Source organism: Lepisosteus platostomus, chromosome 5 (assembly GCF_059453375.1).
Source record: "Lepisosteus platostomus isolate fLepPlt1 chromosome 5, fLepPlt1.hap1, whole genome shotgun sequence".
Lineage (NCBI taxonomy): Eukaryota > Metazoa > Chordata > Actinopteri > Semionotiformes > Lepisosteidae > Lepisosteus > Lepisosteus platostomus.
This window is the reverse complement of record NC_142615.1, coordinates 68056410-68083019: the sequence shown is the minus strand read 5'-3', so window position 1 is coordinate 68083019 and position 26610 is coordinate 68056410. Positions and strand designations below refer to the sequence as shown.

Genomic DNA, 26610 nt, shown 5'->3' with positions numbered 1-26610 from the left:
CTCGATGGTTTCTGAGGCCGACATAGCTCTGGAGCCTGGGTTCGTTACTGAAATCAAACCCAACACAGAGATGTTAAATGATTAACATCACAACCTTTGTACATGATTTCAAAGTCATGCACCAACCTGGCTTGATCATGTTGGTAAAATGCTGCGTTTTGACATTCTGTTCTTAACAGGCGTATCAGCTGGACAGATAAAAGTGCAAAGATCATTGTTTTTATTGTTGGCATAGCAGGTATAAGGCTCCACTGGAGCCATAAAACATTGTGCATTATAAAACGATATCTATGTACCATTATACAATCTGTTTGAATTTGGTCTTTGCACGTAAATCTTACTGTAACCGAAACAGGAGCAGAACTGGAGGTCAACATCTGTGGAGTTGCAGAGGAAGACGTACTGGTCTTGAATTTGAGCAACTCTGAATTTTTCTTCTTTAACAAGTGGATAGCAGGAAGAAATCAATCCCTTCAGCTGAATTGTCCTGCCTCTTAAAAACAGTTTCGCCTTGAAACCAAGCATTAATTTTGACAACAAATCTTAGGTTTGGGCAACGAGCAGAAATGCATTTATTTGGTCTTTGCACGTAAACCTTACTGTAACCGAAACTGGAGCAGAACTGCAGGTCCGCGTCTGTGGCGATGCACTAATGCACTACCGGTACGTTGTAGCTGCTTGACCCTTTTGTTCCTCTTCGTCGTCTTATTCTAAGCCCTTCCCTCTCTGACAGCTACCACGCGGGGCGCCTGACCTGGGCGACCATGGAGCTGTGAAAAAATAGAGCCGAAACCTACTGTGCTCTTGGTGTCGCGCGTCGAACGGCAGCGGTTTCCTGCTTTTTTCCAGGCCTCTTCTGCAGTCGGTGGCCCTTGTGGTCCCCTGAGCCAAGAGCTCAGGGATTCGCTCCCTGTATGTGCTGGAAGCCCCACCTCCACCGAGAGATGGCCGGGGTCCTTTTGGACTTTGCACTGATGTGGAATTAAAACTTAAATGTCGCCCTGTTCGTCAGTAGTCTGCAGTCCTCTCTGTTAAACTGTCAAGGTGCTGTCAAAAAATTCCATTATTACACTAGAGACATAGTAAAATAAAAAAAAGCTAACAACAATCATCTAACAAAAGAGGTTGTTGATGGAGATGCCAGTAAACCCTGGTGTGTCTGCAGCAGGGCTGTCCAGTTCTGGTCCTGGAGGGGTCAGTCAGTGTGTCCAGTCCTGGTCCTGGAGGGGTCAGTGTGTGTGTCTGCAGCAGGGCTGTCCAGTCCTGGTCCTGGAGGGGTCAGTCAGTGTCCCCAGTTCTGGTCCTGGAGGGGTCAGTGTGTGTGTCCAGTTCTGGTCCTGGAGGGGTCAGTCTGCCCCCTCTCAAACTGGTGGAGCAAAAGTTTCTAACACCTTCTGTGCTCCCCTGTCCCCTCCGACACCCCGCCAGCTCCCAGATCATTCCCCTGTCTCCAGCAGCCACCTTCCGGACCGGGCTGGGCGGACGACCGCAGAACCGGCGCTCGGGGGGAGCCGGGCCGCGTCACGACTGCGGGCGCCACGATCACAGCCAGTTTCACATCGATCGCCGTTCCGGGGCGACCTGTTTGTTCTGTAGTGTGAACAGTGACGCACACGCGTGCGACATGAGATTATTAAAACAGACAGACGTGAGAACCTCCGCGCACACACGCCGAGCGAGCAGCAGAGTCATTTCTCCTCCCCGCCGTTAGTGACGCAGGTCGGCTTGTCCACGAGCTGCTGAGGTCCGATCACGCGGCCCTCGCGTCTCTCCTGCACACCGGGGCGCAGAGACGAGGAGCCGGTACCCCAAAACTGTTCTCCTGGTCTAACAGGACTGGACAGTGTACTGACCAGGGCCAGTCACAGTGAATGGATCAGGAGCGATCGATCACATGGAGATGCTGACCAGGGCCAGTCACAATGAATTGATCAGGAGTGATCGATCACATGGCGATCCTGACCAGGGCCAGTCACAGTGAATTGATCAGGAGTGATCGATCACATGGCGATCCTGACCAGGGCCAGTCACAGTGAATTGAACGCCACCAGGGGGCGCACAAGAGGCTCAGCCCTCAGAGCCGCCGCCCTCCGAGCCCACAGAGGACATCCTGCCCCGCGAGAGTCCGCAGGCCGGAGCCGGTCCTGCTGCACCATGTTCATGGCGTCCTCAAGCAGGAAGCGGTGGATTGCTGGGAAGGACGGCCGCTCCCTGGACTCCCGGCTCCAGCAGCTCAGCATCAGCTCGTACAGGCCCTGCGGACACACCTCCGGCCGGGACAGGTACACCTGGGGACAGGAGAGAGCAGAGAGAGGGGTGAGTCTGCAGGACAGGAGAGAGCAGAGAGACAGGTGAGCCTGCAGGACAGGAGAGAGAGAGGGACAGGTCAGCCTGCAGGACAGGAGACAGGAGAGAGAGAGATGGGTCAGCCTGCAGGACAGGAGACAGGAGAGAGACGGGTGAGTCTGCAGGACAGGAGAGAGAGCAGAGAGACGGGTCAGCCTGCAGGACAGGAGACAGGAGAGAGACGGGTGAGTCTGCAGGACAGGAGAGAGCAGAGAGACAGGTGAGCCTGCAGGACAGGAGAGAGAGAGGGACAGGTCAGCCTACAGGACAGGAGACAGGAGAGAGACGGGTGAGTCTGCAGGACAGGAGAGAGAGACAGGTACAGGTACTCCTGGCCAGGTGTGGCTGTTACCTGCTTGCCCTGGTCTCTGAAGACCTCTCTAGCGTTCTCGATCACCAGCTCATCTGTCATGGAGGCGTAGGGCTGCTCCTTACACAGCCTCAGCATCTCCCAGAGGGTCACCCCGAACGCCCACACATCGCTGGCCGTGGTGAACTTCCCCTGGGGACACAGACACATGGGGTCACCCCCAACACCCCCACACAGAGACACACAGGGTCGCCCCCACACACAGACAGACACACAGGGTCACCCCCAACACCCCCCCCCCCCACACACACACACACAGATGCACAGGGTCACCCCGAACGCCCACACATCGCTGGCCGTGGTGAACTTCCCCTGGGGACACAGACACATGGGGTTCTGAGGTCATTATGAGATTTATCAAACAAAAATTCTAACGATATCCTGCTCTTCACCAACCCTTCAAGCATCCTCACCAAGTCTACAGACCCGGATCCAGAGATCTTATTTTTACGGGTCTTGTAGATGGCGAGTTTGGCCTGGCCCAGCAGAAAATTAGCCAGGAGGGTCTGAGTTTTTCCGTTTTTTTTGTATGACCCACCCACGACCCAAAATAACATCGTTGAAGGCCAGGCCAAGGTTGGTGAAGAGCCGGATCAGTACGGCAAACATGGGCGACAGGCGGGGGCAGGCGCTGTAGCAGTGGAACACCGTCTCCCTCTGAGCGCAGAAGGGACAGGCGTCAGACACCGCCGGGTCCAGAACCGACACAAACGAGTTGACCCCCAGGATGGTGTGCAGGACCCCTCCATTGCAGATCACCAGCCCTCTTGTTGAGGGGAAATCTGTAGAGGCTACCCCAGGCAGGCCGGACGTCATCCGGCACTCCCAGACGAGCCCTCCAGGGAGTGTCAGGGAGCGCGGACAGCTGGGCCTGGTGCCTAGATGTTACGACTAGTCTGTACAGACATTTCCCCCCAACACCAGCTAGAGACCTCTCCTCTGAGGCAAGGGGCTCAAGGAGAGATCCCGTCGGTCCGGGACTGAGCGCAGGAGACACTAGCAGACCAGGGAAAGGAGGCTGTGTGATTGGAATGTGATGGTCCTCAAACAGACCCTGGATCAGCAGCATCTCCTCGAGAGGCAGAGCAGAGCGAAGCTAAGAAACCTGTCTACACACCGCCGCGAGTGTAGTCCCAGCGCGTCACACGCCCACTCCACGCTGCGTCTAGCAGGTGGTGGAGCTGTGTGATGTTGGCGTGGACCAGTCTGCTGGTGAAGTCCAAGGAGCGGCCCGGTTCTATGTCCATTCGTGGATTGTGTATTAATGGTTCTCTGAGTGTCCAGTATAGACTGGGCCGCTCCTCTTCTCTCTGCACGCGCAGATGCCGCCAGGTCTCCAGGAGACTGCGCTGGAAAGGCGGCAGTGGAGACAGGTCAACCCTGCTGGTGTCCATCAGGTAGAGCACACAGTCGAGCCCGAGGTGTCCTGCTCGACGCAGCAGGGTGAAGGTCAGCTCCCTCCAGGACAGCGAGGCCGGGCCGAACAGCAGCTTCTGCACTGCCTGCAAGCGAAAGGCGTCCACCCGGCTCCGGATGTCGATGAGTCCTTGCCCTCTGTCCTCTCTGGGCAGATAGAGGACGCCCCTCCGCAGCCAGTGCAGACGACTTTTCACTTTTTCAAGGAGCCCCTCCCAGTTCTTTTTCACGCTGGCCTCATCCCCCAGGTGCACCCCCAGGTATTTGAGTCCCCCTCTGGTCCAGCTGAGCCTCTCTGGCAAGGCTGGGGGACCCATCTCGCTCCACTCCCCCAGGAGTAGGGCGCTACTCTTGGCCCAGTTCACTTTGGCTGATGATAGCCGCTGGAAATCATTCAAAGTTGTCTGTAGCGCCCTGACATCCTGTTCTCCTCCGACCACGACCATGATGTCATCAGCGTACGCCGAGATTTTGACAGTGGAATCGGGGCAGCCCGGGATGGACAGGCCCCTGATGACCCGGCGCAGCTGATGTAGCAGAGGCTCAATGGCAAGGGAGTAGAGCATTCCTGAGAGTGCACAACCCTGCCTGACTCCCCTCCGCACTGGAAACAGAGCACTCAGCCCTCTGTTGACCTTTAGCACACTGAAGATGTCACTGTACAGCACCTGAATCATGGCAACAAAGATGGGGCTGAACCCCAAGGACCTCATGGTCCTCCACAAATACTGATGTTCAACCCTATCCTTTGATATAGCCTTTGCCCTTTCCTGGTCTAACGAAATGAGACCAGTATCTAAACCCAATAGTCTGGAGGTGGCCAAAACATCTCGAATCAGAAATATGTTATCAAAGATTGACCTTCCGGGCACGCAGTACGATTGGTCGGAGTGCACCACGGACCCCAGCACCACCCTCAGCCTGTTGGCCAGAGCCTTGGACAGGATTTTATAATCCACACACAGCAGAGCAACAGGTCTCCAGTTCTTAATGTCACACAGGTCCCCTTTCTTAGGCAGCAGGGTGACAACAGCTCTCCTGCAACTCAGTGGCAGGTCCCCCTGCTCCAGACTTTCCAAATATACATTCAGCAGGTCAGGACCCAGCACAGCCGAGAAGGCACGATAGAATTCGGCTGGCAGGCCATCGAGACCTGGGGTCTTGCCATTGCTCAAGCCACTGAGTGTGGAGGAGAGCTCCTCCAGGGAGAAAGGCCTCTCCAGCCCTGCCCTCTTGTCTTCGGGGACCTGTGGAAGGTCTTCAAGGAACCTACGTGTGCGGACCGAGTCCTCACTAGCCTCGATGGAGAAGAGCACTTTGTAGAACTGCACGGTCCTCTCCTGGATCTGCCCGGCCTCGTGCAGCTGCTGCCCTGTCTCCGAGCGCAGGCAGTGGATCTGCCGGCTCTGGCCCGGTTTCTTCTCTAGGCCGAAGAAATAGCGAGTCGGGGCGTCTACCTGTGATGCACTCTGAACCCTAGAATTTATTAGAGCTCCTTGTACTTTTGTGTCCAGAAGGCCAATGAGTGATTCTTTTTGGGTGTGGAGGTCATCAATTAGCCTCCTGTCTGCACGACACTCCAGAGCCTTGTGCAGCTCCAGAATGTCTCTCTCCAGAGCCTGCATGGACTCACGGATCCCTCTCGTGACACTTCCGGTGTACTGCTGGCAGAACTGGCGAATCTGCACCTTGCCAATATCCCACCACTGCCTCAGGGAGACCAAGTGGGCTTTCTGACTCCTCCACTGCTGCCAGAAGAACACGAGGCAGTCACAGAAGTGAGCATCATCAAGCAGTTGGGTATTAAAGTGCCAGTAGGCACTGCGGGACCTCACTGATGGCACAACGACTGTGCAGACAGTGAGGCAGTGGTCCGACAGGCCCACTGGACAAATGGAGCACTGCTTGACGATGCTGTAATGATGTTTACGGCAGTAGAATCGGTATAGCCTGGCCAGAGAGAGGGTATTCCCCCTGACCTGGGCCCAGGTGTACTGCCTCGTGTCCCCGTGACATCTCCTCCAGATGTCAGTGAGGTCAGACTTGACGAGGATCCTGCGCAGCTCCCTGGCCGACGGGCCATGTGGCTCTGCGTGATTCCTGTCCAGTGTGCTGCTCTCTGTGCAGTTGAAATTCCCCCCCAGGAAGACCAGCTCTTCAGGCTGGCAGGTCGCCAGTGCAGTCTCAAGCTCCCTGAAGAGGGTGACCCTCTCCCCGACGTCGGTGGGTGCGTAAACGTTAATAAAAACAAAGGTTTTCTTCCCAAGAACTACTCGCACGAGTAGCAGGCGACCCTTCACCACCTCCTGGACGGCGATAGAGAGGGGCTTGAACCCCACAGAGAACAGCACCGCGACCCCCGCGCTCACAGGGGACCCGTGACTGTACACGATGTCCCCCTGCCACTCCCGCTGCCAGGCGACGATGTTGGAGCTGTCGGTGTGGGTCTCCTGCAGGAACGTCACCTGCAGGCTCTTTTCTTTGATAATCTCCAACACCGCAGCTCGCTTCAAAGCCCTCCGGCACCCATTGGTGTTCAAACTCCCTATTCTAATGTCGCCCATGTTTGCGGAAAAGAAAAAAAAACATAAAACACGAACAGACATGTAGCACGCAGACGGATAGTGATGTGATGTGAGGGACAGGACTCATTCGTACTGAGGTGCGTTTCGCGGTCCTGCCTTGATCTTACCTAAAAGGCTCTTCAGGCGCCATCTCTCCTGATCACTGAAGACATTCGCACCTGAGCCCCTCTCCGGTGTGGGGGGCTCCCTGCTCTTCTGAGGGCTGCGGTGGTCCACTCTTTACTGTCTGCTCTCCTGCTTGAGATGCCACCGGCTCGGGCTCACCTGCTCCCTCCAGCGATCTCCTCTCCTGCACCCCGGCCGTGGGCTCTGACTCCCCGCTGCCTCCCTGCGCTGCTCCGCTCCCCGCTGCCTGACGCTGTCGGCTGGCCTCCTGTGCGCCCTGGGGCTGAGGCTCCCTGCCCGTCTCTTCCTCCACCTCCGGGCAGTTCTTCACCACATGCCCCTTGCTCCCGCACCTGAAGCACTTCATCGATTCCGAAGTCACGAATACAACGTAGTCACAGCTGTCAATCCGAAGTTTAAGGGCCACATTGATCTCTTCTGTGGGGTTTTTTAAGATGACGTGCTTCAGCTGCGGTGCCCTGCAGCCCAGAGGGACCCTCCTGATCGGAGAGACCACCTGTCCGTACCGGGACAGCTCCCTCTCCAGCAGCTCGTTCCTCATGAACGGAGGCACGTTGGAGAGGGTGATCTTTCGAGCCGGGGCCGCGAGAGGCAGGACCGGGGTGATGGTGCCGTCTCAAGCGGACAGAACTCACACCATGGCGTCGAGTTAATTTCTCAAAGGAGAGGATCAGAGCCTCCAGAACCAGCCATGACGAGAAAATAAACCCCGCTTTTCCCCATAAAAGAAAGAAAAACACAAAACTAGTGAAGAAACACCGCCACACGGTCAAACCCACCGAAGCTCCGCCCACTCGCTCACTCAGTCTCGCGAGAAACAGAGAGAAACAGGTACAAATTCACACTGAACAACAACACATTGGAGCACACATCGAGCTACACATATCTCGGTCTCACCATCAGCTCTTCCGGGAGTTTTGACCTGGCAGTGAAGGCACTGAGTGAGAAGGCACTCAGGGCTTTCTACGCAATAAGAAGGAGGCTCTTCAACATCAACCCACCAACAAGAATCTGACTCCAAATATTTGAAAGTGTAATCCAACCCATTGCCCTATACGGCAGTGAAGTGTGTCATCCGAGGGGGACAGGACTGTGTTCGGGGTGTGATCCCAGTGGCACAGGACTGTGTTCGGGGTGTCATCAGTGGGGGACAGTACTGTTCACTTTGTGATCACAGTGGGATAGTACTGTGATCAGAGTGGGACGCTAGTGTTCAGTGAGTAATCACAGTGGGACAGTAGTGTGTTCAGTGTGTGATAATAGTTGGACAGAACTGTGTTCAGTGAGCAATTACAGTGTCACAGTACAGTGTTCACTGTGTCATCTGAGAGGCACAGTTCTGTGTTCAGTGAGTAATCACAGTGGCATAGTAGTGTTTTTAGTGTGGTATCTGAGAGGCACAGTTCTGTGTTCAGTGTGTGATCAGAGTGGGACGCTAGTGTTCAGTGAGTTATCACAGTGGGACAGTACTGTGCTCACTGTGTGATCACAGTGGCACAGTAGTGTGATCACAGTGGCACAGTAGTGTGCTCACTGTGTGATCACAGTGGCACAGTAGTGTGCTCACTGTGTGATCACAGTGGCACTGTACTGTGCTCAGTGTTCGGTCAGAGTGGCACAGTACTGTGTATAGCGTGTGATCACAGTGGCACAGTAGTGTGCTCAGCGTGTGATCACGGTGGCACAGTAGTGTGCTCAGTGTGTGATCACGGTGGCACAGTAGTGTGCTCAGTGTGTGATCACGGTGGCACAGTAGTGTGCTCAGTGTGTCATCTGAGTGGGACAGTAGTGTGTTCAGTGAGTCATTACAGTGGGACAGTAGTGTGTTCATTGAGTCATCACAGTGGGACAGTAGTGTGTTCATTGAGTCATCACAGTGGGACAGTACTATGTTCAGTGTGTGATCACAGTGGCACAGTAGTGTGTTGAGTGTGTCATCTGAGTGGGACAGTAGTGTGTTGAGTGTGTCATCTGTGTGGGACAGTACTGTGATCAGAGTGGGACAGTACTGTGTTCATTGAGTCATCACAGTGGGACAGTACTATGTTCAGTGTATGATCAGAGTGGGATGCTAGTGTTCAGTTAGTAATCACAGTGGCACAGTACTTTGTTTAGTGTGTGATCATAGAGGGGTGCTAGTGTTCAGTGAGAAATAATAAAGTAAATAATAACAACGTACCGTGGTTTTCGGCACGTCTACCTAGGCTGCAGCTGCTCCTGCATTATGTTTCATGTAAAAGTTTAGCTTAGATTTTGTTTGCAAAAGACAAGCAAAATCTTTAAATGCAAATAACAAAAACTAGATACAACCGCAGTCCATACGAGGCCCCCTGCTACACTTTCACTGTTAATTCATTAAAGCCCATATTATCTGTGCTTTCCCTCACGATAAACAACTGCACCTGAATTGACACATCTCTTCTTGCTGAGTCCTTCGCACAACAAACAAACAAACCGGCTCTGCGCGTCTCCACTGTGTGTTTCCTGCCTACTTTTCAGTTATTTTTTTTAAGTGTAACAACACACTGGAGCCCAGCAGGTGAGCCTGGCCAGTACCTGGAGGGGAGACTGCTGGGAAAACACTGAGGCTGCTGCTGGGAGAGGTGTGAGTGGGGCCAGCAGGGGGCGCTCTCACCCTGCGCTCTGTGTGGGTCCTGATGCCCCAGTATAGTGACAGGGGCACTGGACTGTAAACAGGCGCCGTCCTGCGGATGAGACGTCAAACCGAGGTCCTGACTCTCTGTGGTCATTAACAGTCCCGGGGTGTCTCTCGAGAAGAGTAGGGGTGTCACCCCGGTGTCCTGGCCAAATTTCCCATTGGCCCTTACCAGTCATGGCCTCCTAATAATCCCCATCTATGAATTGGCTCCATCACTCTGCTCTCCTCCCCACTGAGAGCTGGTGTGTGGGGAGAGGACTGGGGCGTCATCCAGTTGGGGCTGCACACTGGTGGGGGTAGTGGGATCCCCATGACCTGTGAAGAGCTGCACACTGATGGCAGTAGTGGGATCCCCAGGACCTGTAAGAGCTATAATAGTGTATGGAGTTATTATTAATATCATGCAGCTCGAACGCCAGCAAGCGTGACCCCCTGACCCTGACCCTGACCTCTCTCTCTCTTCCCCCCCAGGTGCAGAAGCGCCCCCTCCTGCTGCTCCTGTTGGTGGCCGCGCTGTGTCTCCAGATCTATGCCTCCGAGGAGTCCGGGTTCGAACCGGCGTTGCCCGCCGCCAGCTGCCCCCCCGAGGGGCAGGGGCAGGGGGGGCAGGAGGAAGGGCGGGGGCTGCTGTTGCCCCCCCCACCCCCACCGCCATCGCCCCTCCTGGCGGGGGAGGAAGAGGGGGCGGCGAACGAGGTGACGAAGACCGGGGAGGTGCTGTTCCTGGTCGGCGTCTCTCAGTACCTCAGCAGCAGCTCCGACCTGTGACCTGTGACCTGTGACCTGTAACCCCCCCCCGCCCCCCTTCTGGGTGGAGTCCAACCGTGACGGGAGAGGCCCTCGAGTCCGGCCCGATACCGAAACCCGAACCCGAGCTCGGACCCGGACCGCTGCCGCCCGGAGAGGGGAGTCCGGGACTCGTGGGCGGAGACGCCCGTGGCGCCTTATCGCTCTGTTTGTTTATTGATTGATTTCCTGCGTGGCTTATTTATTTATCTATCTTATTGACGGAGAGACTCGTGCGTCTTATTGATGGAGAGTATTTCAGTGAGAGCAGAGGTGGTGCTACTCTTCCTTCACCGTGAGGAACTGGAACGGTTCTCCATGATTTGTCGTTGTATAATCGATCGATCGATGACAGCGAGTGAAATGATCGTGGGGTCGGGGTGTTTCACTCCCTTCTCCCACCCCCACAAAAACACCACCACCCACGCTCCCCGGCGAGAGACGAGAGACGGAGCCCTGGACTTCCGATTCCTGTTGCTCTCTTGTGTGGGAATGGCAGGCGAGCCCCAGGCGTGGACGTGTTTCTGCGTCGCTCAAGCAGACTCCTACGGACACGCCTGTGAGGTCGCGGGTCGTCTTCATTTTTAACCTTCTTGCGTTCATCGTGAGTGAGGGGGGAGGGGGGGCGGTTTCTCCTCTGAAACCGACTGAGGTCTTTGTTTATGTTTTCTAAGTCTTTATTTCAACAGCAGAGATGCCCCCCAAAAAAATGCTTAAAAAAAAGCGAATGTATTGAAATAAAGGAAATTCCCTAAGTTTCCTAAGAGATTTTATTTCAATAAAAAAGGAAATTGGACCTTAAAAGCAGGACAGGAGGGAGTATTTCGCCACAGTAACGCCCAGAGGACTAAGACTGACCGCCCCTTGGTCCGAAATCCCCAGACCCCACCGGATCGCTCTCCTTTCTCCGCCTGGCCGTGGCCTGGGGTTCCTCGTGAGGGAGGGAGCCCCCGGTCGCTGTATGTTCTGTGAACAGATGAATAAAAACGGAGAAGCAGCGGTGTGGTTTGTGTTTCTTCTGGGGAGGGATTGACGCTGCAGAAGAGCCGACTGAGAGTCTGTGTTGGAGCCGGTGGAAGAGAGGAGATTGTCCTCAAACTGTACTCGTCCCCAGACCGTCACGGCTCTGGGGGGGCAGCTCAGACAAGGTGGGGGGGGGGGGGGTCGGGGTCAATCAGCGCTCAGGCATCTGCGGTTAAGAGGGGGTCTGTACACAGAGAGGGGTGGGAGGGGAGAACAAGCCGATGAAATCCTCAGGTCTGTTATCTACTGTCTGCTCTCCTTCTCTCTCTGGCCTGCTGTTTACCCGATCTGTCTCTCTCCTGAAGCAGTTCAGCTCGGGCCTCTGACTTCTGGTGCCTTGTCTCCCCCTGGCAGGGACAGCGCAGTACTGCAGCGCCTCATTGACTTCATCGATCCAGACGGGTGTGGACCCCAGTGTCCCGACTGCTGGTCAGTACAGATCCCAGGACACTGTGTGTGAGAGTAGGGGTGTGACCCCAGTGTCCCGACTGCTGGTCAGTACAGATCAGGACGCTGTGTGTGAGAGTAGGGGTGTGACCCCAGTGTCCCGACTGCTGGTCAGTACAGATCAGGACGCTGTGTGTGAGAGTAGGGGTCTGACCCCAGTGTCCCGACTGCTGGTCAGTACAGATCAGGACACTGTGTGTGAGAGTAGGGGTGTGGACCCCAGTGTCCCGACTGCTGGTCAGGGGTGTTGCTTAGTCGGGGTTCGGTCTGTACTTCCCAAATTCCCTCTTCTCAGTTGTTTGCAGGTGGGATGAAGTGGGGTCCCTGACTGTAAAGTGCTTTGGAGATCCTTTGAGATCAACTTTCCAGAACCCCAAACGAGAGTTTGCTTATGAAAAATAATTTTAAAAGTATTTTTAAATTCCGAAGTGATGAGATATACCAGAAACGTTCATATCAGGCGGCGCCCAAGACTTCATTCTGCTCTGGTGAGTTAATCATTAACTGAACCCAGTAAATTTATCAAGGGCCACAAAGTCCTTCCCTTCAGATCACCAAGAAGAGAGAGAGAGAGAGAGATGGCAGCGCTCAGCCCTGGTGAGTTTTCTCTTGTTCTACCTGTCAGAGTGTCGGTAAGGGAGTCACTGAGGGTCTCTTCTCTGTCACAGAGCACAGCAGCAGCTGGAGAAGTGTCTTCCTGTCTGCTGAGAGTGTGTTCTGTCTGTCAGACACACAGGCTCTGAACTAGGAGAGAGACAGAAACTGTTTTACTTTCACTTTCTCTTGTCAGAGATCAGGGATCGGTACTGTCAACTCAAGCTGTTTGGACTGTACTAATTTTAATAATGTGTTTATTTAAGGTAAAATGATTGATGTAAAACCTGACTGTGTGCTGATGGTATTGGATTCACAGTGTTAGTATTCATGATGCTCAGACACGCTCAGATATGAACATTTCCTGTTTGTTGCTCAGAGGCCATGTTTATTGTACAGCTGATAATACCAGAGAGGAATCAGTACAGATGAACAACAGAGGAATTTATTTGGCCCATAATTAGTAGTGATTCCAGGTTCTCATGCAGCTGTTTCTCCTGTCCTGACTGGGCAGCTTGTTCCCCCTTCCCGCCCCTCTCTGTGTACAGTAGAGCCCCCCACTCCTGATTTTAAGTCTTATTGTTGCTTTGAGTTTCAGTGTTAATTCTGAGGAACTCTGAGGTGTCAATATCTAACTGGTCTTTAATGATGACTGACTGTCACTGATAATGTTGAATATTTTGTATATATGTGGTTCACTATCTTCACCCTGTCAGTGTGGGACACTCCCTTCAGACTGAAGAGACTCAGTTCCTCCAGCCTGTCAGTTTCACTGTTTTTAAACTAACATGATGCTAGTTCTCTTCAGTGTGGATCACAGTAGATAGTTTCTAAGCGGTTTGAAATTATACAACACAGAGATTTCCCAGCCAGGTGGCTGAGTCCCAAACATGTCTTTATGAAATGTGACATTTTAGACTCACTACTGAAGAATCAGGACGGACTGAATGGTTTTACAGTTTTTACATGTATTTTTAAAATAAGGTGGAATAATAATAATAAACTTTATTTTATATAGCACCTTTAAACGTGGGTTCTCAAAGCACTTTACAGGATGACAGTAACAATAAAACAAGATTATACACAAGATAAAACACAATGACAATACACAGAGGAGACTGTGGATGGTGGTACTAAGAAGAGCAGAGGGGTGAAGAATGTAACCAGTTCAGTAAAGGCTTTTCTGAAAAACAGGGTTTGGAGTCTGGATCTGAAGGAGTTTAGAGAAGGTGACTCTCTGATATCCTTGGGGAGAGAGTTCCAGAGCTTGGGTGCAGAACAGGAGAAGACCCTGTCACCCCAAGAGTGTAGACGAGTTTGGGGGACAATAAGGAGAGCAGAGTTAGCAGAGCAAAGGTTTTGAGGTGGAGAGTAGGGAGATAATAGTTCAGACAGGTACTGAGATGCCAAGCAGAGCCTTATAGGTGAGCAGGAGGATTTTAAAGTCCTCATGGAATTTGACCGGAAGCCAGTGCAGGGACTCCAGGATAGGAGTGATGTGGTCACTTGCACCAGACCTGGTCAGGATTCTGGCTGCTGAGGTTTGGACAGACTGCAGTTTGTTCAGATTAGATTTAGATACCCCAGCGAATAGAGCATTACAGTAGTCAATTTGAGAGAATACAAATGTTGATCAGCTTTTCAGCCACAGTTAGTGGTAGCATAGAGGGTAGTCTAGCGATATTTCTGAGGTGATAAAAAGATGTTTTGACAGTATGCTGCACATGTGGGTCGAATGTTAAGCCAGAATCGAATATCACCCCAAGGTGGAATAAAGGTTCATACTGAGCACAGGAGTCCCATATGTGTCTGAACTGCCACTGGACACTCAGAGTGTTAGTGGGACTCTACAGGGCCCTCCAGAAGTATTGGTGCCCTTGGTAAAGATGAGCAAGGAAGACATTGGAAAAATGTCTGTGTTGTTTATCAGATGAGAGAAATCTAACCTTTCAGTGAGGTTAAATTATTCTAAGAAAAAAAATCCTGATGAAAAATAAACATGTACTATTGAGAGAACAGTTAAAAATAAAAATATATTTATTTTATATAAATTGTAAGAATACAGAATAAGAATGTTGTAAGAATACAGTTTAATTTACATTAACATTAACAGAATATTTTTGTATACCACAGAATACACAGAAAAATAATCTCAATAATCTGTGATTTTCCTCTCTCACAGGGCAGGGACAATAGAAAAGATATAGAGAAGTTTTTATTGTGAATTTTAAATGGGATGATTGGTGAAGATATCTGTGATGAGAACTTTATCATGTAAATAATCTGTGATCTTTCTCTCTGACAGGGGAGGGACAGGCTGATTCCCATGAGGCACCACAGCATCTCTCAGAGATCAGGATCGTGCTGCTGGGGGGGAGACGGTCTGGGAAGAGCTTAGCAGGAAACACCATCCTGGGCAGAGAGGAGTTTGACACTAAGAGAGTAAATGAGGAGTGTGTGAAGAGACAGGGTGAAGTAGCTGGGAGGCAGATCACTGTGGTTGACACTCCAGGCTGGGATGTGTGGCTGATGAGGAATGATCCACAGCAGATCAGACAGGAGGTTGTGAAGATTGTGTCTCTGTGTCCCCCAGGACCCCATGCTCTCCTCCTGGTGATTAATCTGCACTTGTTCACAGACTGGAGATCAGTGAAGATACATCTGGAGCTTCTCAGTGAGAGAGTGTGGAGACACACAATAGTGCTGTTCACCAGGGGGGACAGACTGGGAGACACAACCATTGAGCAGCACATTGAGAGAGGAGGGAAGGAGCTCCAGTGTCTGGTGGAGAAGTGTGGGAACAGGTATCATGTTCTCAACAACAAGAACAGGGGCGACCGCACTCAGGTCACAGAGCTGCTGGAGAAGATAGAGGACATGGTGGCAGGAAAGAGTGATTGTTGTTATGAGATTGAGGAAAATGATTTTCAGGAGATGGAAGAGAAGTTCAGGACTGTGGGAATAAGGAAGAGGCAGAGGATGGAAGAGCTACTGCAGAAGGCAGTGGGACCCCAACTGCTTCCCAAGAGTGAGTTCATGTTCTCTCTCTGATAGGGGTCACACCTCAGTACAGTCAGTCTAATACAGATATTAAATGGGGTCATATTATCATGTATTAAAGCTTCTGATAGAAGTCTGAGTAGCTCTGAAATGATTCATATATTTTCATTTTTTAATGAGATAAGTAATAAATGTTAACTTTGTGTGATGTGCTGGATACCCAGTTCTACAGCAGGGCTCTGCAGGAAAAGACTCACAGCTGTGTTGGAAACAGAGCCCTTGTGGGGTATCTACCCTGTAGAACAACAGGTCTCCACTGGGTCACACTGTGAGCTCTGCTGAGACTCCTCACTCACTGCAGCTCATCTCAGTGCTGAGTTTCTGAAGAGGAATAATCTGTGATCTTTCTCTCTGACAGAGGAGGGACAGGCTGATTCCCATGAGGCACCACAGCGTCTCTCAGAGATCAGGATCGTGCTGCTGGGCCAGAGATGGTCTGAGAAGAGCTCAGCAGGAAACACCATCCTGGGCTCAGAGGAGTTTGTCACTAAGAGAGTAAATGAGCAGTGTGTGAAGAGACAGGGTGAAGTAGCTGGGAGGCAGATCACTGTGGTCGACACTCCAGGCTGGGGTTCCTCTTTTATAATAAGGGTACATCCACAGCGTGTCAGAGAGGAGGTTGTGCGCAGTGTGTCTCTGTGTCCCCCAGGACCCCACGCTCTCCTCCTGGTGATTAGTGTGAACTCATACAAATACTGGAGATCAGCAGAGGAACATCTGGAGCTTCTCAGTGAGAGAGTGTGGAGACACACAATAGTGCTGTTCACCTGGGGGGACACACTGAGAGACATAACCATTGAGCAGCACATTGAGAGAGGAGGAGAGGAGCTCCAGTGTCTGGTGGAGAAGTGTGGGAACAGGTATCATGTTCTCAACGACAAGAACAGGGGTGACCGCACTCAGGTCACAGAGCTGCTGGAGAAGATAGAGGACATGGTGGCAGGAAACTATGGGCTGTACTTCACCACTGACATCAAAGAAATAAACACTGAACTGGAGAAATATATCAGACAGAGGGAGGAGGAGAGACAGAGAGAGGCAGAGGACCTGAGACAGAGGTTGGAGGAGAGACAGAGAGAGACGGAGGAGCTGAGACAGAAGTATGAAAGAAGGGAGAGAGAGAGAGAAGAGGAGCTCAGACAGAGGTTGGAGGAGGAGTGGAGCAAGAGAGAAGAGGAGCTGAAGGAGAAGATGAGAAAGACACTGAAGGAAGAGGAGCTGGAGAAAGAGACAGAGGAGCCAAGACTGCCTGTCAAGAGGAGGAACAGTAAAGACTTCATCCCTCCCAGCAGTGAGTGTGATTGATGCTGTATTACTGAGTCACTGATCTTACTGGTCACCAAACTGAGAGATTCAACCATCTTGTGTCCTGTTAGGAATTAAAATCATACCGTGCTCCGCTCTGTACTGCGTTACTAACACAGTGGCACACAGATCTGTGTCTGTTTAAATCCTCTGTGCTGTAATTGAACTGTTTTCTCTCAGGGAGATGAGATTTAATCCATCACACAACAGCTCAGTCTCTGTAATCTGTTCCTCAAGACTGTCGGACCAACACTCAATCAATCAAGGTTTATTGATCGATGCACGAACAGTACAGCACACAGCGGTGTTGTCAGCATTGAAATCTGCGAACTCGTTAAAGGCTCGTTAAGAGGGATGGAAGAGTTGGAGGACAGGAATTTATAGGGGTTAACATTGGGATACAACAGATTACACAATTGCAATTCACAGATTGTGTGGAAGTAACACAAGGATAGGAGGTATTGAGGTGTCCTGACAGTAGTAGGGTACAGGGTAGGAAGTATTTAGGTGTCCTGACAGTAGTAGGGTACAGGGAAGGAGGTATTTAGGTATTTAGGTGTCCTGACAGTGGTAGGGTACAGGGTAGGAGGTATTGAGGTGTCCTGACAGTGGTAGGGTACAGAGAAGGAGGTATTTAGTGCTCTTCGTAGGTGTCCTGAGAGTGCCAGTGCCCCCTGTCAGTTCAAGGAGGTAACTGCAGGTGTCTGCTGTGGTTGGCTGTTCAGCAGTCTTACTGCCTGGGGGAAGAAGCTGTTCTGACACCTGGTGGTCTTGGTCTGATCCTTCAGTACCGTTTTCCAGATGGTAGTAGAGAGAGCAAGTTGTGTTTAGGGTGACCGGGGTCCCTGAGGATGGACCTGGCCTTCTTGAGGCATCTAACACAGTAGATATCATCTGTGTTCAGTAGCGCAGCCGGTAGTGTTCTGAGCCAGTGTCACCACCCTCTGGAGGACCCTGAGCTCGTGGGCGGAGCAGTTACCACACCAGGCAGTGGTGCAGCCGGTTAGGATGCTATCAGTGGTGCAGCTGTAGAAGCTGGTCAGGATGTGTGAAGGCAGGCTGAACTTCTTCAGTCTGGGGAGAAAGAACAGGCGCTGTCTTATCTACGGGGTTGGTGTGGTGGGTCCAGATCAGATCGCCTGTGATGTTGACACCTAGGAATTTGAAAATCTGGACCACCGTGGACCCACTGATGTGAACGGATGCCTGATCTGTTCCTGTGGTCCACCATCAGCTCCTTAGTTCTGCTGGTGTTCAGAGAGAGGCTGCTGTCCTGACACCATGCTGTCAGCGTTTCTACTTCCTCCCTGTAGGCGGACTCATCACCGTTCGTGATCAAGCTAATGATCGTTGTATCGTCCGCAAACGTGATGATGGAGTTTGTCTTGTTCCTGGAGACGCAGTCGTGGGTGAACAGGGAGCAGAGGAGAGGGCTGAGTTTGCAGCGCTGGGGAATGCTGATGTTCAGGGTCAGGGTGGAGGATGTACGTGTGCCGACTCTGGGCATGATGCCCAAGAATAATTCCCAGATGTTCATTCTGTAAGTTTCTTTCATAATGGCCAGCAGCCCTATCACCCTGCAACTCCCAGCTGGCAGCCCCACTGGAGCCCAGCAGGTGTGAGCCTGGGAAAACACTAAGGCTGCTGCTGGGAGAGGTGTGAGTGGGGCCAGCAGGGGGCGCTCTCACCCTGCACTCTGTGTGGGTCCTGGTGCCCCAGTATAGTGACGGGAACACTGGACTGTAAACAGGCGCCGTCCTGTGGATGAGATGTCAAACCGAGGTCCTGACTCTCTGTGGTCATTAACAATCCCAGGGTGTCTCTCGAGAAAAGTAGGGGTGTCACCCTGGTGTCCTAGCCAAATTACCCCCCTGGTCTTTACCCATCATGGCCTCCTAATAACCCCCCTCTCTGAACTGGCTTCATCCCTCTGCTCTCCTCTCCACTGAGAGCTGGTGTGTGGGGAGAGGACTGGAGTGTCACCGAGGTGGGGCTGCACACTGGTGGCGGTAGTGGGATCCCCAGGACCTGTAAAGCGCTTTGAGTGGAGTGTCCAGAAAAGCACTATAGAAGTGTAAGCAATTATTATTATTATTCTAATGACTTTTAAGTTACGTTTGTCAAGAAATGACTTGAGCAAATTGTACTCCTCTTACCTGTGGAGAGGTTGGTCTCCTCTCATGTGTCACCTCCCTGATGCTCCTGTCTCTCGCCCTGTTGCAGTGAGTGAAGGGGACCCTGCAGTCAAACCCAGACTCCAGCCCCGCCCCTCTGAGCTGAGACTGGTGCTGCTGGGCAGGACTGGTGCTGGGAAGAGCGCAGCAGGAAACACCCTCCTGGGCAGCACACAGTTCCCCTCCCGGCCCAGCCTGTCCGCGGTCACCCAGACCTGCGAGAGACGCAGGGGGGAGGCTGCTGGGAGGCAGCTCTCCGTCATCGACACGCCAGACCTCCTGGACAGCAGGGGGCGCCAGAGGGACGTGTGTCTGGAGGTCCGGAGGTGCCTGCTGCTGTCCTCCCCAGGACCCCACGCTTTCCTGCTGGTGCTGCGGGCCAGACGCTTCACGGACGAGGAGAAGGGAGCCCTGCTGACCGTGACCACGGTGTTTGGGGAGACTGTCCTGAATCACACTGTCGTCCTCTTCACCCACGGGGACAGTCTGGGACAGGAGACAGTGCAGCAGTACGTTGGCACACAGGGGAGAGACCTGCAGCAGCTCTTGGAGAGCTGTGGGAACAGGTATCATGTTCTCAACAATATGGACACGGGCGACCGCACTCAGGTCACAGAGCTGCTGGAGAAGATCGAGGACATGGTGGCAGGAAACACTCTGGGCTTCTTTGTGGACCAGGATGCAGAGGAGAGGCTGAGAGAAAGAGAGAACAGATACAGAGAGGAGGAGGAGGAGGGCAGGAAGGAGACGGAGGAGGTTCTGAAGAAAGCGCAGGAGCTGAGAGAGGAGTACGAGGCAGAACTGCGTCGGAAGACGGAGGAACTGAGACGCAATAGTGAGGAAGAGCAGAGGAGGAGAGCGGAGCAGCTGAAGGAGGAGCACGAGGAGCAGCAGAGGCACCAGCTGGAGGAGCTGAGATGCAGGCAGGGAGAGGAGCAGCGCAGGCAGCTGGAGGCTCTCAGGAGAGAGCAGGAGGAGACACTGCGCAGGAAGGAGCAGGAGCTGCAGCTGCAGTACCAGGAGCAGAGGCAGAGGCTGGAGCAGGAGCAGTGTGAGAAGACGGAGGAGATCAAGCTCCGCTACAGGACGCAGCACCAGGAGTTTCTGCGCAGGTACGAGGAGGAGCAGCGCAGCAGAGCTGAGCAGATGGAGCTCAGATACCAGGAGCAGCACAGGAGGGTGCAGGAGACCATCCTGAAACTCACTGAGGAGCAGCTGAGGAAGGTGGAGGAGACCAGGACCCAGTGTGCAGAGAGACTGAGGGAGAGGATGGAGGCCGTGAAGAGGGAGCTTGAAGAAGAGCAGGAGAGGAAGATAGAGGAGCTGAGGCAGCAGCACAGAGGCCAAGACCGCGGGGAGGCCCAGCAGAGGTGTGAAGCAGAGCTGTGGAGGAAGGTGGACGAGATCAAGCAGCTGTATGAAGAGAGACTGCAGGGGAGAGTTCAGGAGCTGGAGCAGCAGCAGCAGAGGGAGATGGAGGAGAAGAGGAAGGAGCAGGAGGAGGAGCAGAGGAAGAGAGAAGAGGAGCTGAGGAGGCAGCTGGAGGAGGATCGCAGGCAGAGGGAGCAGGAGCTGGAGCTGAGGAAGGCTGAGGAGCTCAGGAGAGTGGAGGAGCTGGAGCAGAGATACGCACAGGAGGAGCAGAGCAGACTGGCAGAGCTCAGACTCCACGAGGAGAGGATGAGAGAGCAGGGCAGGCAGGAGCTGCAGAGGCAGACGGAGGAGCTGAAACTGAGGCAGCAGCAGAGGGAGGCAGAGCTGAGGCAGGAACTGGAGGATGAGCAGAGGAGGAGGGCGGAGGAGCTGAGGCAGCAGTTGGAGAGGGAGCACCGTCAGAGAGAGCAGGAGCTGGAGGAGAGATACAGGGAGCAGCAGCGAGAGGCGCAGGAGGAGAGGAGCAGGACGGAGGAGCTGAGGAGGCAGTGGGAGGAAGGGCTGAGAGAGGAGTACGACAGGAGGCTGCAGAGAAAGGAGGCGGAGATCCAGGAGAGGTGGGAAGGGGAGCTGCAGAGGAGAGTGAAGGAGCTGCAGGAGTCCTCCCAGCCTCAGAGCCTGGAGCCGGGTCAGAGTAAGTACCCCAGCAGGAGGGCAGGAGGTAGATGCCCAGTTTAAGAGGTAAAACTGCAAATTCCAGAGAATTGTGTAGTTTGGACTGCATACATGCAATCGTGTCAAGATTGAAGAGAGGTCTTGCATCTTGTGATTTTTATTTTGTCTCTATGCAGTGGTTCTTATTTGAATTTCTTTCTTCTTCAATTTGCTTTCTTTTTTGTCATAACATTTCTCTTCATCTTGGTTAATGTCTTTTAAACTCCAAAAGCTGTAGTTTTTGAAGTTTTTGATAAAGGAGTCAACATAAGGGAACTTAAACCTTCTGCACTCAGATCCCAGAATCTGCTTGTTTTATTGACATGTTTGTTTCAATTAAGCACACAGCAGAGTTTGTTTCATCCCCTTTAAGTACTAGAGTGGCAGAACAGCTGAAAAAATGATTTAGTTCTTGTGCCCTGAAACACTACAAGCTCTAACACTGATGTTGTCTTGTTTGGTTGCTGATCCAGGGAGAAGCCCAGGAGAAACTCCCCGTCCAGAGATCTCAGCAGCTCCTCGTCTGTCGAAGCTGAACATTGTGCTTCTGGGGTGTGAAAAGGCTGGGAAGAGCTCAGCAGGAAACACCATCCTGGGCAGAGAGGAGTTTGAAGCTGATGGAGTAACTGAGGAGTGTGAGAAGAGACAGGGTGAAGTAGCTGGGAGGAAGATCACTGTGGTCGACACTCCAGGCTGGGAGTGGGATAATATAAAGTCCACCTCAGAGCAGGTCAAACAAGAGACTGTGTACAGCGTGTCTCTGTGCCCCCCAGGACCCCACGCTCTCCTCCTGGTGATCCCTCTCATCACACTGAGAGAGAAACAGAGGAAAATAGAGAAGGAACATCTGGAGCTTCTCAGTGAGAGAGTCTGGAGACACACAATACTGCTCTTCACCTGGGGGGATGAGCTGACAGACACAACCATTGAGCAGCGCATTGAGGAAGGAGGAGAGGAGCTCCAGTGGCTGATGGAGAAGTGTGGGAACAGGTATCATGTTCTCAACAACAAGAACAGGGACGACCGCACTCAGGTCACAGAACTGCTGGAGAAGATAGAGGACATGGTGGCAGAAATGAGTGTCTTTCCTTACATGATGGACAGAAAACTTCTGCAGAAGATAAAGAGGAAGTTGGCCAAGAAAGTGGTCGATGTAGAAGAGGAGCAAGAGAGAGGAGCTGGAAGAGTGCCTGTCAGGAGGAGACACAGTAAAGAGATTGAGCCCCCAAACTGTAAGTCCTGATCACACCGAAAGTCTCTCTCCTACATCACTGACCCTCTGTATGGCACACTGACACACAGCTCTCTCTCTCCTACATCACTGAGCCTCTCTCTGTTCGACACACTGACACACAGCTCTCTCTCCTACATCACTGACCCTCTCTCTGTACGACACACTGACACACAGCTCTCTCCTACATCACTGACCCTCTGTCTGTACAGCACACTGACACACGGCTCTCTCTCCTACGTCACTGAGCCTCTCTCTGTACGACACACTGACACACAGCTCTCTCTCCTACATCACTGACCCTCTGTCTGTACGGCACACTAACACACAGCTCTCTCTCCTACATCACTGACCCTCTCTCTCAAGGTCCTGTAAGAATATTAGTGCGAGTCACGAGTTCACAACAGGAAGAGAGTTCGCTCGGATTCACTGACTGTCCTTTCTGATCCAGGATGATCCACACTTTCTCTAGGAGTGTGATTAGACTTCGATATGAAGTAAATATTCTAAAATACAGGAAACATAGTGGACTCTAAACAAAGTGAGCAGCATCACACCAGATCCATAACGAGCCCATAATCATGATGATGGTGTCAAAACAGCAGTCAGGTCGTCTCAGAAGATCAGACAGCTGTATTCAACAGTTTGTAGCACCTGAGATACTGAGACAGACTCACGCCTGTTACTCTGTGATGCCCAGCTCTTTCTTTCAACAGGTCCAGCAGCTGAGGAATATTCACCTGGGGCACCTCAGACTGAGGGCTCACTGTCTGGGATACCTGAGACTGGGGGCTCACTGTCTGGGGGAGATGAGCCTGATGAAGTTAGCAGAACCAAAGTAAGTGTTTGTACCTCCAGGAAAAGTCTTTACCTCCACACCTGTGACATCTCCTCTCCCACACTGGAGAGACACCTGATTCTTTACCTCCACACCTGTGACATCTCCTCTCCCACACTGGAGAGACACCTGTATCTTTACCTCCACACGTGTGAGATCTCCTCTCCTACACTGGAGAAACACCTGCCTGTATCTTTACCTCCACACCTGTGACATCTCAATTCGTTTTCAGGTCCCAGGGAATGTGACTGAATTCACTCCTGAAATAAAATTTCAGAACAGGAAGGAAACCTACAGGTACCTGATATTTTGGGCTTTTTTGCCGTCCTTTGCTTAACAAGCAAAAATGAGATTAAAACATAGGAAGTCCTGAACATAATTCGAGGCCGAAAGACCTTCAGGACAAACAGAATTCTAGAACACACTGCTCGATGTTACATACAGACCCCTTGTTTGTCTCGTTATTTTAAATGCACAGTTTCCTGTGCTCCCAGTGAGGAGCCGCCAGATGTCAGTTCTGCTCACTTGCACGACAGCGGTCTAGGTAAACTCCATTTCCCACAAGGCCACTGGTCTACTTCCTGTGCCACTCCTCCCTCTGACTCGCTAAGCTGCCCGTCAATCATAATGTCATCCCGGTACAGCCAAGTATCTTGCGGTATCTCAGCGGAAGCGCTCAGTTGCCATGGCAGTGGACTGAATAAAAGTCAGCAGAAGGGAATTCACCTCTTTTTCCAGAGACTCGCTCTCCTGCAACCTGGCAGCTTCACGGAGAAATGACACTAAAATAGATAAATTGCTTCAGTCTCGCCCATCACTACGGTCTCCTGTGTAATTTCACACCAGACTGAAACTTAAACACTCGGAGCACTCATATCACATATCATTAGTCCTTAAAACAATAACGAGAGGAATTTAGTAGCTTCTTCTTAGCTAAGGAAGAGGTGTTAGTGGGGCCAGCAGGGGGCGCTCTCACCCTGCGGTCCATGTGGGTCCTAATGCCCAACTATAGTGACAGGGACACTGTACTGTAAACAGGCGCTGTCCTTCGAATGAGACGTAAAACCGAGGTCCTGACTCTCCGTGGTCATTAAAAATCCCAGGGTGTTTCTCGAAAAGAGTAGGGGTGTAACCCCGGCGTCCCGCCCAAATTTCCCATTGGCCCTTACCAATCATGGCCTCCTAATAATTCCCTATGAATCTATGAATTGGCTACAGTACATCACTCTGCTCTCCTCCCCACTGAGAGCTGGTGTGTGGTGAGCGTTCTGGCGCACTATGGCTGCTGTCGCATCATCCAGGTGGGGCTGCACATTGGTGGTGGTGGAGGGGATCCCCATTACCTGTAAAGTGCTTTGAGTGGAGTGTCCAGAAAAGCGCTATATAAGTGTAAGCAATAATAATAATAATAATAATAATAATAAGGATAAACATGCCAGACTGCAGTAGAGAAGTGTGGAACCTCTATATTTCTGTGTCTCCAGTGTCAGTGCTGTGTCTTTGTCACACAATCCTGCCCCAGTTCTCTCTTTGTGTCACTGTACTGCTACTTTATTTTGTCTCCAGTGTCAATGTCCTGATGTCTGTGGTGTCCCCTGTCTCTGTGGAGTGTTGAAAGTGTGGTGTCCTCTGTCTCTGTGCAGTGTGTTGACAGTGTGCTATCCTATGCAGGTATCTCTGCCCGTCCGCGGGTCAGTTCTGGTGCCGTGTCACTGGGCTGGTGTTTGTGATGGCGTCGGGGGGCGAACTGGAGTATCAGACCACACACTGGGACATGGCGCTCCTGTCCCCCACTGGCCAGCTTCCTGCAGGACCCCTGTTTGACATCCGCTGCCCCCAGGGGGCGCTGACGGAACTGCAGCTACCTCACTGCGAGATCGATGGCCGTGAGTCTCAGGCAATGTTAACAGTTTCTGTATTGACAGTGAGTACAGCTTCAGCTCAGCTACAGCAGGAGACTCTACCCTCTACCACGGAGTCTGGTGACAATTTGCCCTCTGTGTAACAGTGTGAATGAAGATGAGGTTGCTTCTGGGATATGCTGGACTCATCCTTCTCTCCAGCTTCTGGAATCTGTTCCAATCCATTACTGAACCTCAATCCCAGGGCTTCATTACTGGCCCTTAATTAATCTCAGTTAAAGGCTTCATTACTTTAATTCAGTTATTCATGGCCACCGAAGGCCATGTCACATCATTAACAGAAATAATCAGTGATCTTCAGCCCTAAGTGTCGTGTCATGTCACTAGGTTGAAAGATGAGCTGGAATGGAAGTCAATGAGGAGCAGAGCTTTGTGAGCCTCTCCATTCCGGCAGTCCTCTACTGTGGACGTGACTGATTGTCGAATCACACTGGAGCCAACGTACTCAGGTTTAACCAAGACAAGCTCCTCCAGCATTGAGTTGATGGTCTCTGGTTTACAAACCCATCTCACTGACCCGGCACTTGAGGCCTAACTGGCAAATACTAACCAAGTCGGAACCGAAGGTGGTCCAACTCCACAATGGTGCTGCACCCACTGCTCTGAGCCCAAAGTCTTATAGCTGAGAGGGATGGGTCCTTGGAACAAACAGGGAACAGCTGGGGTGGAGTCTAGGGGTGTAACTGAATCGTTGGGCTCTCCTACTGGACTGGAAGCTGTGAAGATGTGAGTAGTCTTACAACAAACAGCCAAAGGAATCATGACTCACTCAGTGTCTTCCTGCAGGCAGGAGTGACTTCCTGTCGGTGGCCCATGTGAGCTGTGGTAATCTTGAGGTGCTGTCGCCCCTGGAGGTGACACAGACCCATGTGAGCGTGTCCATCGCCGGCCTGTCCCTGTGGGGCCTCGTGAAGAGCGTGTTCAGATTCAATGTCAAGGGACAGGTGCTGCTGTTCCTGCGGCCGGGGGATGGCATGGACCTGCTGCCCAAGTTGAATGTGTTTGTGCTCCCTGAGAACGTACTTCTCAGCCAGGTACAGGGGACTTCCTGTCTCTCTGTCTGACTACCTCCCCAACACTTCCCGTCTCTCTGCCTGTCTACCTCTCCAGCACTTCTTGTCTCTATTTGTCTTTCTCTCCCAACACTTCCCGTCTCTATGCCTGTCTACCTCTCCAGCACTTCCTGTCCCTCTGTCTGTCTCTCCAGCACTTCCTGTCTCTGTCCGTCTGTTTCTCCAGCACGACGTCGTGGCATGTTTCTGTTCCCCCATTCCCAGCAGTGTCACCCTGTCCTCTCCTCTCCTCCACAGGTCACCGAGCAGCAGGACTGCAGCAGCACCCTCATTCAGACGAGCTCAACCTGTAAACTGACACCGAAAGCGACGTACAGAGTGTCCAGCAGCAGCAAGAAGACTGAGATAATCCAGCCTGAGGTAATGGTTCGCCTGTGACACAGACGGAGATCACTGGCCTTTATGACCCAAACTGTTGAGAGAGCATGAGGGAGAGACAGAAAGATCTAGAGAGAGAGAAGCAGGAAAGACTCGGGTCATGAAAGGGTGATCTGAGTATCATCAGTATCATCAAAACAATGAAACAGGTGGACCCATCCAGCAGATACACAGAGAAAGGAAGGGGCC

The 26610-nt window shown here is 52.2% G+C and overlaps 3 protein-coding genes and 1 pseudogene across 12 annotated transcripts in view; 2 read left to right on the top strand and 2 right to left on the bottom strand.

The window, feature by feature from the left end:
* LOC148671859 (GTPase IMAP family member 8-like) overlaps positions 1-26610 on the bottom strand; it is a 372703-nt gene that overhangs the window by 112526 nt on the left and 233567 nt on the right. The window lies entirely within an intron of this gene.
* LOC148671865 (uncharacterized) overlaps positions 1-26610 on the top strand; it is a 297768-nt gene that overhangs the window by 151670 nt on the left and 119488 nt on the right. The window lies entirely within an intron of this gene.
* The window catches only part of LOC148671872 (uncharacterized), a 183987-nt pseudogene that overhangs the window by 135088 nt on the left and 22289 nt on the right, over positions 1-26610 (bottom strand). The gene's annotated exons all lie outside the window — the stretch shown is intronic.
* The window catches only part of LOC148671873 (uncharacterized), a 641462-nt gene that overhangs the window by 611509 nt on the left and 3343 nt on the right, over positions 1-26610 (top strand). For 5 of the 8 annotated variants that reach the window (XM_088632699.1, XM_088632705.1, XM_088632706.1 and 2 more), the window contains 9 exons: positions 14658-15380; positions 15771-16703; positions 18941-20959; positions 21453-22211; positions 22927-23048; positions 23281-23345; positions 24720-24934; positions 25757-26004; positions 26281-26403. In XM_088632699.1, coding sequence (XP_088488825.1) covers positions 14658-15380; positions 15771-16703; positions 18941-20959; positions 21453-22211; positions 22927-23048; positions 23281-23345; positions 24720-24934; positions 25757-26004; positions 26281-26403 — 5207 coding nt within the window. Of the gene's footprint in view, positions 1-12295; positions 12356-14657; positions 15381-15770; positions 16704-18940; positions 20960-21452; positions 22212-22926; positions 23049-23280; positions 23346-24719; positions 24935-25756; positions 26005-26280; positions 26404-26610 lie in introns of those variants that run through there. The other 3 variants (XM_088632700.1, XM_088632707.1, XM_088632701.1) reach the window with 3 other exon arrangements.